The sequence below is a fragment of the Puntigrus tetrazona genome, chromosome 3 (genome assembly GCF_018831695.1).
Source record: "Puntigrus tetrazona isolate hp1 chromosome 3, ASM1883169v1, whole genome shotgun sequence".
Lineage (NCBI taxonomy): Eukaryota > Metazoa > Chordata > Actinopteri > Cypriniformes > Cyprinidae > Puntigrus > Puntigrus tetrazona.
The window spans coordinates 15,092,956-15,107,378 of record NC_056701.1 but is presented as its reverse complement, the minus strand read 5'-3'; the positions used below and the strand labels follow the sequence as shown (position 1 = coordinate 15,107,378).

At 37.3% G+C, this 14,423-nt stretch overlaps 2 protein-coding genes across 2 annotated transcripts in view; one reads left to right on the top strand and one right to left on the bottom strand.

The window, feature by feature from the left end:
- Window positions 1–9,460, top strand: part of svilc (supervillin c) — a 23,858-nt gene extending 14,398 nt beyond the window's left edge. Inside the window, exons 11-31 of the mRNA XM_043234673.1 lie at window positions 458–545; window positions 751–798; window positions 1,000–1,068; window positions 1,329–1,403; window positions 1,827–2,020; window positions 2,089–2,243; window positions 2,405–2,506; window positions 2,605–2,741; window positions 3,636–3,783; window positions 3,881–4,020; window positions 4,155–4,330; window positions 4,638–4,808; window positions 4,902–5,227; window positions 6,004–6,213; window positions 6,291–6,498; window positions 6,605–6,738; window positions 6,830–6,985; window positions 7,132–7,260; window positions 7,341–7,453; window positions 7,545–7,700; window positions 8,116–9,460. Coding sequence (XP_043090608.1) covers window positions 458–545; window positions 751–798; window positions 1,000–1,068; window positions 1,329–1,403; window positions 1,827–2,020; window positions 2,089–2,243; window positions 2,405–2,506; window positions 2,605–2,741; window positions 3,636–3,783; window positions 3,881–4,020; window positions 4,155–4,330; window positions 4,638–4,808; window positions 4,902–5,227; window positions 6,004–6,213; window positions 6,291–6,498; window positions 6,605–6,738; window positions 6,830–6,985; window positions 7,132–7,260; window positions 7,341–7,453; window positions 7,545–7,700; window positions 8,116–8,202 — 3,022 coding nt within the window. The 3' untranslated portion in view covers window positions 8,203–9,460. The remainder of the gene's footprint in view (window positions 1–457; window positions 546–750; window positions 799–999; window positions 1,069–1,328; window positions 1,404–1,826; window positions 2,021–2,088; window positions 2,244–2,404; window positions 2,507–2,604; window positions 2,742–3,635; window positions 3,784–3,880; window positions 4,021–4,154; window positions 4,331–4,637; window positions 4,809–4,901; window positions 5,228–6,003; window positions 6,214–6,290; window positions 6,499–6,604; window positions 6,739–6,829; window positions 6,986–7,131; window positions 7,261–7,340; window positions 7,454–7,544; window positions 7,701–8,115) is intronic.
- tmem98 (transmembrane protein 98) lies at window positions 8,282–14,423 on the bottom strand. Its single transcript, XM_043235668.1, has 7 exons — window positions 14,288–14,423; window positions 11,935–12,137; window positions 11,648–11,779; window positions 11,507–11,540; window positions 10,768–10,898; window positions 10,648–10,707; window positions 8,282–10,560 (listed from the first exon to the last, which is right to left on the bottom strand). Exons 2-7 carry the CDS (start codon window positions 12,063–12,065, stop codon window positions 10,371–10,373), a joined length of 678 nt encoding a protein of 225 aa, XP_043091603.1. The 5' UTR covers window positions 12,066–12,137; window positions 14,288–14,423; the 3' UTR covers window positions 8,282–10,370.

Below are 14,423 nucleotides of genomic sequence, written 5' to 3'. Positions count from 1 at the left end.
CTCCTTTTTACTCTCTCACTGTGTGCGTCAGATATATATGCAACGCTTCAAAAGTTTGGGGTCATCAGGAAGGAAATATTCATTTGTTTAAACGTGACTGTAAATAAAGTTCAGCTCCTTCGCAGACAGATTTTCAATTAGATAAAAAAATGTAAAAACAGATACTGATTACTTCTTCTGACAGTAAGGTGGTGCCAAGTTTTTATTTTAAAGTATTACTTTCCGTTTGGGATTCTTAGGACGTTTAATGAAGTAGATGGCACGGTTTCATATTGCAAACTATACTGTTATATTATTATTTATTATTTGAGTTATTATTATTATTTATTTTCATAGAAAACATCCTGCTTATGCATTTAATAAAATGAGGTGTATTGGATTTGTTCAAATGTTTTAGTTTTTAAACAAAGTAGTCTGCAGTCTTTTGGTCCTACTAAATGAGAAAAACTGTCCGCAGGCTGACAGACTCAAAAGAAGCTGAGAAAGAAGAGGAAAAGCAAAATGCTATGGAAAGGTGCAATATCAGTCAAAGCAGTGAGCCACAGGTTTGTAAACTGTGTGTGTGATAAAGTTTCTAAGCAAGCTCAACCAAATCATATTGACTGAGATGTGTATTCCTATTTGTGTGATTAAATGAATGCATCAGCATGTGTTTTTGTGGCCACATGCACATTGGCATGCAGCAAGTGAGTCACAGGTGTCAGTCTAATGTGTGTTCTTCCTCTGTGGTGTCCACACTGCTCCCTGCAGGACGACAATCTCACTACAGCCGAGTTTCATCCCCAAACTCAGTGCTGGGTAAGAATGCTACAGTATGTGTGTTTTACAGGTTTGTTTGTAAGTGTTTTAGCTACTTTAACTAAATCATACGGTATTGCTTTGTCACTGCGTATTACTTATGTGTTAAAAGTGATGTTCATTATATTTAACCATATATATTTTTTGTATGTGACTGTAAGAGATTTCCTCTCCTCTCCTCTCCTCTCTTCGTGTCTCCAGGAGCCTGTGTTTTCCTCGGTGTATTCTCGTTCAAGCTCCACGCCTCAATACGTGATGTGTTTCAATGAGGTTACAATTTATTTCATATTTTTGGTCTACATTTTTATAACATACCAGCTGAATGGAATGAATGTGTTCATAAACTGCTATTTCTCTTAGCATGTGCTTTTTAACATAACGTATGCATCTGTTTTACTGTAAATTATGTATGTGTGTGTGTGTGTGTGTTTCAGCTGCCTTGTTATATTAAGATCCACACAAGACAAAAGGGAAACAGAACACAAGAGTTGCTATTATTATACTCTTCTTCTTTCTCTCTGTCTCTCTAGAGGACTCTTTCTTATGAAGCTCAGGAGGTTTCCACAACCACTCAAACCCAACCACAGGTGACAGAGAGAGTCGAGGTACTTTTAAGTTTGTTACAAAAATATTCGATTTCTGGAATTTGTGTCTGTTTCCATTAATCAATAATAATAATAATAATAATAAAAAAAATGTATCCTTTTCCACAAAATATTTAAACAAATAAAACTTTTGGAACATTAAAATAATAAACAGTGTTTCTTGAGCAGGAAAACCGGATTTTAGAATGATTTATGAAGGAACATGTCACACAGAAAATTCAGCTTTGCTATAAAAGTAATAAATGACATTTATAAAATATATAATTAGAGATATATTTAATATTATATATAATACATTTTTATTAAATTTAAATTTAACCTTAAACTTCCCAAAAAATCAGGAAAACTTTTGAATGGTAGTCTTAAGTATAATAATGGCTATTAAAAAGTATATCAGCTAACTGAGTTTGTCTGTTATTTTAGACAAGCTGTGAGGAGGAAGACTCTCCCAAACTCATCTTTACAGAAACACAAACTGTTTGTGCCAGTGAAGTCCAAGAGTGTCAGATGTTTGGTGCTGAGATGACCTCTGAACCCTCTTCACCTCCAGTCTGTTCGACAACTGAAGGAGACACAGAGCCGGACCTGAGCACCCTCTGTCAGACCAACACACCGATGTAAAGCCAGCATCTGTACACGCTTATCCGTGGGGCATTTCTCAGGTTAACGCTCTGTTTGTGTTTAGTTTGAGCTCAGCTGTAGCCGAGCACAGGCGCTCCGTTCGGCCGTCCCGCAGGACCCAGGGTTCGAGGAATCCATTACGTGCTCTCGCTGCTCGAGAAGACATCCAGCAGGATTTCATGCAGTCTGAAGAAAACAGCGAAATGGAGAATAATACAGGTTCACGATGAGAATTTGTAACTGTTTTATCTTCCTCATTTAGTCGAGGCACTGACGGTGTTTTAGGTTTAGCTGATTAAACTGTTTTGTCGGGATTAATATGATCTGTTAACGGCATTAAACATATTTATTTTTTGTTTTTTACTATTTTATTTTTCAAGCTATGAAAAATTCTAACTGCACCCCAGCTGTCGTCTCTACCTCTGGGAAAGGGAGCAGACCCACAGTGCCATACAATGAACTTATGCTCATCCAGGTTAAAGGTACGATGGTGTATCTAACGTTCTTCTTTAATGCAGACTTGCTGCTTAAAAAAAGTTTAACGCGAGAGCAGCGCAGGTAATGTTGTTTGTTTGTCCAGGGTGGAGGCAGGTGCAGGTGCGGTTGGTGGAGCCGGTGTCACGGTCTCTTAACAGCGGTGACTGCTTTCTGCTGGTCACACCTTCACACTGCTTCCTCTGGACGGGCAAACTCTCCAACACCGTTGAGAGAGAAAAGGTACATCAGTTCACACAGAAACAGAGTGATTGCTATGGAAGCCCGTTTCTGCCACTGAAAAATGTAGGCTAACTGTAACTTTTTTTTATCTGGCAATTCTGAATTTTTCTCACTACTGAATGTTTATATCTTGCAATTACAATTTTTTTCTGCGGATCTTTTGTAAGATCTAAATCCACAATTGCAAGTTATAAAGTTAAGGTTTAAAATAAATAAAGAAAATGCTAAATTCTGAGAAAAAAAATCTAAATGTTGAGAAATAGGCTATTATCACTTTTTATCTCACAATACTGATTTTTTTATTTTGCAGTGGCTACTATTGTCTCTTAGTTGTGAGATATAATCTTAGAATTGTCAGATCTAAACTATAAATTCTGAGTGCTGAAAAATTGTTTTTTGTTGCAGTGGCGAGTTTACATCTTGCGATTCTGACATTTTTAAATAAACTTTCATAAACTTGCAATTCTGAGAACATATCATAATGCACTATAATGGATTTCACAATTCAGAGAAAAAATCAGAGAAACAAAAATCTCAGTTTTTAGAAAAAAAATATAAAGTTGCAATTACCTTTGTTGTAAATTCTCTACATAGTGGCAGAAATGAGCTTCAGTGGATTCCTGTTTAAGCCATTACAGCAATTTTTCCACCATAAGCTGTATATTTTGAGGTGCTAATTCTAAGAAAGTGTTTTGATTTACTGATACATTTTGTTTTATTTAATATAAAGTAATAAATAAAATATTAATTTAATATCGTTTTATTATTAAGCTCAAATTATTAATTCTCAAATGCTGCATTTAATTTAATTAAGATCATGCATTTTTAAGCGTAGTATTATTGTTGTCTTTTTTTGTGAACGGGCTTCTGATATTGACTAACGGTTTGTTCCAGGCGTCTGAAATGGCCTCAGTGATTGTGACCCAGAGGGATCTGGGTTGTCAGGCAACAGGTGTTGTTCACCTGGATGAAGGTGTAAATACAGACAGCCTGCAGGCAGCAGAGTTCTGGAACCTTCTCAGGGGACAGACCCAGTATAAAGGCAAGATACATCACAGAGAATATCCAATCATAAACACTTTTATTTCTCAAAACTGCTCAAATGACATTTGTGTGTGTGTTTTTGTCTGCATGTCCAGACAGTGCAGAGGATGATGAACATTACGAGAGAGCCATATCAGAGTCAAACTGTATTTATAGGCTGCAGGGGGACAGACTCAGTCCTCATGAGCAGGGCTGGGCTGTCGTACCGGACCTCAGTCTTCTCAGCTCCTCTCAGGTTCGGATCTCACTCCACACTGTTAAGGAATAACACGTACTTCATATTCAGATGTTTTGTTATATTATTATACGTAGTGAAACAGCATTGAAGGTGTTTCGTGAAATGTAAAGACGGTACTTTTTCCATTCCAGACTCTGCTGTTTGACTTTGGCAGTGAGCTCTATTTGTGGCACGGGAAAGACGTGGGCCCCAGCGAGAGGAAAGTGGCCCTTCAGCTGGCTCAGCAGGTTTGGGACGGAGCGTATGACTACAGCAACTGCAGGATCAACCCTCTGGATCCCTCTGGTGGCAGTGAGCATATTCACACGTAGGTTCACTTCTATTTTGCATTTTTTTTTATGTAAACATAAATAGATATTTTTTTAATTACAAATTTTAAGCATAGTAATTCAAAATACTAACATTCATTTCAGAATTTATCGGTATTTGGTCTGTCCTTTTTGTGTTAATAACAGCTTCACTTATATGTTTGTATAAATGTAGGAATTGTGTGAAACATATATACAAGTTATATTAAAAATTTTAGTTTTTTTGATGAAAGAATGAGTTTTAAGATGAAAGGAGTAAGTGGAATAACCTATTATTTGCTATCATAAACCATTATGTGTGTTCAGGCAGGGTATTGGACGGCCAGACTGGGCGCTTTTTGGCCGCGTGTTTGACCAAAACGAGACGATACTGTTTAAAGAGAAGTTTGCAAACTCGTTTGAACAGACCACTGTGAATAAAAAGAACATTGCTCCATCCATACAAGAGGAGGTGAAGGTGAGGATACGGATATACACGTTATTATAATAACATATCTCGTGTTTCCCCATCATCCTCAACTTGTTTTTTCTAAATAGTCTTACTTTTCTCTGCTGGTTTTCACTCTTAAGTAATTTAATTTTTATATTGTCTTGTGTCTTTTCTCCAGACCCCTCACAGGAGTCATCTGAGCAGTGGTCATGTGATGCCAGAGCTCTCTTGGGCGGAGTCTGTCTCTCAGGGGTGTCTCAGGTTGTTCTGGATGGTGTGGATGTACGAAGGGGACGGGACACGGTCACTCTGAGTGATGGCCGGCAGGCGGAGTTATGCACTCTTGCAGTGAAAGCGTGGCTTATTTCCGACGGTGTGGAGTGTGAGGTTTCCTCAGAGAGCTTTGGACAGTTTCATGAGGACAGCACATATGCTGTATGCTGGACGTACAGCCTCACAGTTTTAGGTGACTTCATGTGTGGGGACGTTTGTTTTTTTTTTTTAACTCAATGGCTTTACGTATGTGTACATATGGCAGCAGTTCTGTTTATTAAAACTTTTACAATTGATTTAAAAATAATTCTGAAAATAACTATTAATTTTTCAAGAATAAAAGCATACTACTACTACTAATAATAATAATTTAGAAACGTAAGCTTTAATAGATAAAATCAACAATAAAATTAACAGTAAAAAAGATGAACTGTATTTGGCTATATATGATACAGTATAAAATATTATATATTATTGAATAATATTCTAATAAAATAATATGAATGACACTGTTGAGTTTTTGTTCGTTAAACTGTTAAAACATAATAACTAATTTATTTGCTTTGCCTCTATACTGTGTATATGCTGTAGAATTAAAATTCTCATTTGCATTTATGAAATTTGAAATATAGGACCCTAGACCACAAAACCTTAAAATCCTTTAGGATATTAAGTAAAGATATTTAGTAAATGTTCTATATTGTAATGTTTGATTAGTAGTATGCATTGTTAAGAACTTGATTTGGACAAATTTAAATATTTCTCAATATTTAGATTTTTTTTTTTTTGCATCTTCAGTTTCCAGATTTTCAGATAGTTGTATCTCAGCCAAAGTTAACATCAATGGAAATGGAAAGCTTTGGATAATGTATTAACCTTTTTCTAATAGTTGTGTAAGTTACTCTGTATAAATGTATATAAACGATCTTCCATTTGTGTCAATTATTTATTTATTTTACTATTTCACAGGAGGTCAAATGTCAATAGGTCAGGAACGATCTGCTCTTTTTATCTGGAAGGGGCGTCATTCCAATATCAGTGGGCAGGACCTGTCACCAGCACTGACCAATCAGTGTAGTTCTCAGGTGTTCATAACAGAAGGGGAGGAGCCGCCCTGTTTTCTGCAGTTGTTCCAGGGAGGACTGGTCATTTATAGACAACAGCAAAGCAGAGACACAGGTCTGGTCATATCTGATCCTCTCCTTTACTATGTTTCCACTTGACACGTCTGACGTTGAGTTTGGTATGTGTTTCAGGAGGCTGGCGTCTGTTCTGTGTGAGGGGTGACGTCCCAGTGGAGGGCAGTCTGTTGGAGGTACAGTGCTCCTGCTCCGGTCTGAGGTCTCGTGGCTCACTGATCTTGTTAAACAGCCAGCAGGGGGCGATCTACCTGTGGCACGGCTGCAAAGCCCACAGCAAAGCACGTCAGGTGGCCAAACAGACCGTCCAACGCCTCACACAAATGTGAGCAACACCTTCACGATTCTCTGTCACGCAAACCCATAAAACATAACGAAAGATGCACGTTGCCAGATTGTGCTTGGCTTCACGCGGTTAATGTGATGATTAGGTGCCCACCTGAGCTGAGTCTGAGAACTGGCAGCTTTATGAATGTCCAGGAAGTGGAGGAGGGGAAAGAGCCAGCGGATTTCTGGAATGCTATCGGACCACAGGACAGGAAGTCATATGACTGCATGCTACAAGGTGTGACGTATAACAAACTATGATACATTTGATGCGAACGCGTTACTCTTTGTCACGCAATGAACATTTGAAATCATTTCATTCCTTCTAGATCCTGGTAAATTTAATTTTACCCCCCGCCTTTATCACCTGAGTGCCCAGTCAGGAACTTTCGTAGGGGTGGAGCTTATTAGCCCCTCCCACGTGAATGGTGTCATTACAGCAATGCCCTTCCTCCAGGATAAGTTATATGCCGTGCCACATCCAGGTGAGAGTAAGCAAGGTCACATATTGCACACAGAATTATTATAAAAGTCTTTAACACTACACTTAAATCAATATGTTTAGTACTTGACAGACAAAGTAAATCTTAATATAATATGCGATATTTTTCTCTCCCACTTCTCTCGGCAGCACTGTTCCTGCTGGATAACTATCTAGAGGTGTATTTATGGCAAAGTTGTGAATCTTCGGTCTCACAGCGCTCTCACTGGGACAAAGAGAAGAAGTGTGCCATGGAGACCGCTTTACAGTACTGCAAAGGTGAGTCTGGGCAACTGGATATTAGAAAGCATAACCTTCTGTTCCCGATTTGTTAGTTATTGTTGATGTTTGGTGCTCAGAGAGGAATCCCAGGCGGCCTCCCATGGCGTATCTTATCGATGAAGGGGCGGAGCCTCTCACCTTTACTAATATATTCCCTTCATGGGACATGAGACTGACACAGGAAGCACAGGTAAGTGAGAACACATCATCATCATCATATACATGCACACGTTCAGAGTTATATGATTTACGCTGAAATTTCATTTGAATACTTTTTTCAGGACTGCACGGCGTGTAAAAAGCTAACTTTGGTGCAGGATGCTCTAGCTGCTGTTAATAAGACCCAGTTCCCCCTCAAAGATCTGCTGAAGAGACCTTTACCCGAAGGAGTGGATCCTTTACACCTGGAGAACTACCTGTCTCAGCACGATTTCAAGGTTTGACACAAAAACAGGATGTAGATTATTTTATGGTTGACTCAAAAGATGATCGTCAGAAGTGAATGTGAAGACTTCCACTGTCATCAGTTCATTGTTTTTAGCTCAAAAATTGTACGTTTAAAAATATGGCTGTTTCATCTTACATAGAGTTTTCCTTAGATATGTGATGAATAATCAGCGAAATAATTAAGATATTTAATTAATCTCACAGTTGCAAACTATGGTGTATGTGGATGTGTAGTCAACTATTTAAGAGCCTTATTGTTTCCAGGCAGACCGAAAAAAAATCACAATAATATCAGCAAGTAATATCAACTAATACCAAGTGAACTGTTAAGCTCAACATTATAAAGAAATGATAAAAACGATATAGCAGGTGATGTTTTAAGTAACGCCCCTGTTTTTGTTTTAGGTTGCTTTGGGAATGACATGGAACGACTACAACTGTCTATCAGATTTACAGAAAATGGACCTGAAGAAAAGTAAAGGACTTTACTGAGTGTCAGCAGCATTTTAAAGATGTGTTTGTAAGATGGCACTCATGTGTACAGTGTAACTGTGAGTGTGTTAAACAGTGAGTGTGAGTGTGTGTCCTTTCAGTCCGCTGCTTTTTTTAATGCCTATTGTCCAGCGCTCGTTTTGGCCAAAAGCTTTCTACTCAAAGCTAGACAGAACTGTTTTACTCTGACTTTGAGAAATAGCGGTCGTGTTTTTCTTTTCTTCCCTCCCTTCCTCCACTGCAGCTGTTTCTCCTCCCTCTTTCTTCATCTCTCCCTGTCTGCCTCCTCTCTCCACACAAAGCAGCACATGTGAGGTCCGATTGTTTCACTGAACTTACAGCTGAATTTAGTAATGTTTATTTTAAAATAAAAATATCATGACATCTTTTCGCTGTGAAACATTTATTCACCTTTACAAATCTCAAATGCATAAACCGTTTGAGAATCAGAGAACAAACAGAGAAACAAACAAGAAATGTCAGTAACAAAGTTGCTCCGAGAGGAAATGAAAAGAGGAAATACTCAATCAATAACTGAATGTGCAATATATTCTTAGCATCGAAACTTGAAATTTGAATATAATACATGAAATGAGAGAGTCTTGAATGTGTGTGGCTGTTGAAAGTGTGGTGGGGGTTGAGGGAAGGAATTAGTGTGGATTTAGACTTCATGTGACTCTGGTGAAAAATGACATGCCATGGCTAGATAGCAGGTGAACAAAAGAATGTAAGTTTTACTTGCTGCAAACTGTTCACAACCAGCTAGTCAACTGTTCAAAAGTTTGGGGTTTTATTTGAGAAATAAAAATGTTTCTTCGGGATGCATTAAATGGATCAAAAATGACAGTAAAGACGTTAATAATTACAAAAGATTTCTATTTCAAATAAATACTTCGATATTTCAATGCTAAATACTAAAATACCTCAAAATATATGTAAATTATTTTAATCCCTCAAATAAATTGTTTACATAATTTACAGTGGTTTTGATCAAATAAATTCAGCCTTGGTGAGCATAGGAGGCTTTGTTAAAAAAATGTTAAAACATAATATTACTGACCCCAAACCTTTGAATGGTAGCGTGCACATCATGAGAGGGAAAAAAAGTAGAGAATGTACAAATACGAAAGTGCTGTAGGAGAATTTTGTCATTAATTAGTTACTTCATGTTGTGCTTTGTTTGTCTTAAGAGCAAAATGTAAGATATTTTTTGGATGACAACCAGGAGGCTTGTGATTGTCCCATTGACTGTAAATAATGAACACTGTCAAGGTGCAGAAAACTATGAAAGACATCGTCTGAATAGAGGATGGTCTCCAAATTGACACTGGTGAATTTACACTGATGAACTCATTATTTTTGTTTTCTTTCCATACAAAAAGTACAGCTGAAACCACTGACTGTGTTTATTATGGCTTTGACAGGGTTTATTACCTAGCAGTCAATGGGACAGTCACAAGCCCGGTTTTCATCCAAAATATCTTCAATTGTATTCCAAAGACGAACAAAGCTTTTACTGGTTTGGAACAACATGGGGGTAAGTGATTAATGACAAAACATTTCCTTTTGGGTTAGAGGTACCCTTTAACGTGATTGTATGATGGTAAAAAAAAATCATTTCAGCATCTTATTTTTTGTGTGTTTTCAAAGACAAATAAAAGCAAAAAGACTATAAATTTGTATATATATATATATATATATATATATATATATATATATATATATATATATATATATATATATATATCTTGATGCTAATAATGAAAAATTGTATTTGATTAAAACAATACTAGTCTCAAATATTAGAGACACTAAAAAAAATATTGACCATTTTTGGTTTATATAATATTTGATTCTCAAAATATCCGACAGCATGATCACAGTTTAACTAACACACTTAGCAATACCAATAAAAAACGGCTTGGTTTATACATTCTTCTTTTGGATTTTTTTTAGACATTTTTGGTACTAGCATCTACATATAAATCCAGCGTATGACCAGCGATTAAACTGGAATGTAACAGAAATAAAAATGAGATGCAGTGAAAGAGTGACATTATGGACGTGCTGAGGTAATGTCCACTAAATATCATATTCTTTACAGGTGCATTCATGCACATGTTCTTGAATAATGTGTGTACTGTACATACAGTATGTCTGTGAGTGACTCAGATGGACTGCTCTCTCTCTGGCAAACCTCTCTCTGGCTCGGAGGCTAAAGCTGCCTCTCTCAACACGACCATGTGATCCTCAGCCGCATGCAGTGATTGGTCGATCCAGTCCAGGCTGCCGGACATGTGACAGGCGTTTCGTGTCACCAGTACCAAGTGACTGACCGACAATAGTAATGCCGTGGCCCTGGTCCAAAAAACAAGTTGGTGAAGTCAATGCACTTGCTCGCAGAAATGTAAAGATTCAATAAACCCCACCGACATAAAATGTTACCTGGCATCCAGGAGAATAGGGTCTAGCGGAGGGTACATCGATCGAACCACGTCATCCACCCTGTGATGGCACAAAGCAGCTCAGCGTCAGTGCCCGCACTCTCAGATGTGTCATATCAACCTCTTAATCTGTTTACCTCGGGCGATGCGTTTGGCCACGGTGATGATGTCGTTGAGGCTGGCAGGCGCTTTGACCTTTGCCCCGGAGCCCATCGTCATGGCAACAAGCTTTTCAGTGAGAGTGTGGCATATCTGTACAGAACCAGGACGATCGTTTTATTTAGCCAAATGCAACAATGCTAAATAAAATGCTTAAACAACTGTCCAAAGTTTGTGGTCAGTGAGATTAAATTGATCATTAAATTGATTAAAAGGAACAGTGAAGTCATTTATAAGTTTTGAATTTTGTTCTTTTGAACTTTCTGTATATCAAAAAATCCTAACTATTTATCACAGTTCTCAAAAAAGCATTAAGCAGCACAGCGCTTTCAACAACAACATAATAATGATAATAATATTGAGCAGCCAATCAGCATATCAGCATGTTTATGAAGGATCATGTGACACTGAAAACTGAGTAATGATGCTACAAATTCAGCTTTGCATTAAAGGAATAAATGACACTTTAAAATATATTCAAATAGAAAACAGATCATTTAAATTGAAATAATTTCACAATTTTTTAGATTAAATAAACACAGCCTTTCTGAGCAAATATAGCTTTTAGAAAACATAAAAAAATTATTCCTAAACTTTTGACCAGTAGTATAATTATTAAGCACGTATCTCAATATTTATTATATTATATTATTACAATGTATTTGGTCTTGAAAATACCACATTTGTGCATAGAAATGTACCTTCAGAATCGCAATGCAGTGAGACACAAGACCCCTGAGAGAAAAAGAGATATCAGATATCAGTTATCTAGTGTCAAAACAAGTATACTATTATGAATAAAATACTATGGTTGTGAGGGTGAACGAGGTGAGAAGGCATACGAGGCATCTTCGATCCAGTCCTCGTTCTCCAGCATGGCCTCAATGTGAGGATTCGTGATGACCACATCATCCAGCTCCAGCTCTGACGGTTCACTCTGAGTCTCCATCGCTCCGATCAGATCCACTGTAGGTCTGAAATACAGAGAAGAACAGGAGGTACAGAAAGCGATTTAAAAACGAATTTCCATTATTTCCACGGAGAATCAAATGGTCGGAATGCACAAGGCGATCCCTGCGTAATCCTCGGTGTGGGAATGAGGTCACGACTTATACACTCAAGTACACACTTGGAGTCAAACTGGTGCAGGAAGTCTGGAGGGTGGCAGTAACGATGACGGCACACAACCACCAGCGCCACAAACGATGCCAAGAAGATGGTGGCGAGTACACCTATGGCCACGATCACCACCGTCTCCATGGTTACAGATGAAGAACGACGAGGAGGATTTTCAGGAAATGGTTTGGCTGGAGTTGCAAAAGCTAGATGATTCTGAGGAGATAAAGATGAGACTTCTGTGTTATATCAATATCGATAACCGACAAATGGTCTAACCTAACTATCTATCATTTACCTTATCATATATTTATGTGAAACACTATTTTGTCTGGTTACACCAAAGCTTTTCATTTTGTCTAGTTGCAAAGCAATTTAAGTCTTGTACTAGTTCATAAAGTCTTAGATTAAGACAAAGAAGCAAAATTATTGCTGTGACCTTTTTTTAAGTAAATAATGTCTTGATGAAAACATTTCCTCCCATTTCCTCTCTTTATGCTTTACTAAGTACAGAGATAACGGCTTGATTTATATGTTTATCTTGATTTGACTTTTATCTAGACTATTTTGAATTAAACAGTGCTTTCATTCATTCTTTCTTTCCAGGGCTTTCTTTAATAAAAAAGCTACGGAGATTTTAAATATCTATTTCCTTATAGGCTTTTGATACTTATAGCAGTCTAAGAGATAAAATAAGCGCCACAATGTTGCTTTTATGAATATAGAAATTACAAAAATGAATGAAGGAGTGTTTTGTGTACTTGTGTATGGAATTGTGTGTTTGTGAGGGTAACGCCCATCAGACCTTTGATCAGTCATTAACCTGCTCACAGTTTACTTGGCACCATGCGTTTGCTACGTATTGCTGTCATTACAGCTGTACTGTACATGTACGGCGTGTTTGTTTCGCCCTTGTAGTCAAGAGCAGAGGACTGAATATTTCAATATTGAAATGAAGTTATAGCTTTGATTTCCACCCCAGTCTTTCATGTAATGCTGTGTCTATTTAGTCACTGAATGCTTATAGAACACGCACAGCTGTTACGACAGAAGTAGTATTTTGAAGAGATGATTATGTGAAATTGTGTTTTGGAATGCCGTAATTCCCTAATCGGATTAATTTGAACTCTCCTGGCCGTATCAAACTGTGCACTCCCCATAGGCACCGATTCCAATTCACCCTGGCATTCAGAAACACTGGATTAGTTCATGGATTTGACAAACACAGTGCATTTTGGGGACACTAAAACAGCTATATTTTCACAAGTTTTACACGATGTGAGGAAAAAACAAATAAGCATTTTCATTTTGACACATAGGCTTGATACAGAAACTAGTCTTTAGTTGTAGATACGCGTACTTTAGTTTATAGCCATTGTGCAACCAATCAGATTAAATGTAAAAACATTTAGGCTTGGTTTCACAAACAGGGCTCAGCTTAAGCCAGGACTAGGCCTTAGTTAAATTAATCAACTTTTTAAATAAGTTTTAAAATATGTCAGAGCAAGATATTTTCAGTTGAGACATCTCAAACATGGATTTTAGTCTTAGACTAGTTTCAGCTAGTTTGTCTGTGAAACTGGGGCTAATTGTGTCAATTAAACCTTTTCATCATCAGGCAATAACAGCACTGAGAAATGAGCCAGAAATAATCTATAAACCTTAAATACTTATTTGAAACGTTTTTGTTTTTGTGCTGTCCTCATGTTTTATTGTTTTGTGTTATAAGTGTATTTTTTAGTTATTATTTTAACCTAATCAAAACAACCAAACTTCATTGAGAATAAACTAACTGTAATGCACAATGAACATGACTTTTGATTTTACTTTGGAGTTTGGTTGTGTTTTTAAGACAAGTTACACAAGTGTGAGCACAGTCTGCTTTATATATAAATATAAAATGGGGTGCAAAAACGCGAGACCATTCCCCTTCAAATAATACCCTTGCGACAAATATTTAATTTTGTGGTATACTTATGTTATAATAATTTGCATTTGTTATAGTCAATGTATATATAAATAGTTGTTTGTTGTTGTTTTCTTTCACTCCAGAAAGTCTAAAGGAGTTGATATGTATGGCATATTGGTTGCAGCAGCAAGACATGAACAAAGACGTTGGGACTATATTATCAGCTGTAATGCTACACTTGAAACAAAGAAAGCATTATTTCAAATCAGTGCGTCTTCCACAGCGAACAAACTTTTTAGGTGCATTGTCTTTTCATTAAATTCAAACAAAACAAAAATCATTATGAATCTTCTGTCACTGTTTAAAGACCTTTGACTCATATTTATTAAGTAGGCTATACGTACTATTGATCGGTTAAAACATCGTTGGCAATTATAGATGTACTTTAAGATCTTACCTGTATATCCTGTCCATTTTACGTCGTTTATCCCACGAAACGAAGCGCGTTTAGGGTGTACAGGCGGAGACGGCACGGAGATCTCCAGCGCGGGAGCGCGCCGTGAACTTCGGTCCTGCTGGACGCGCGCTCTCAC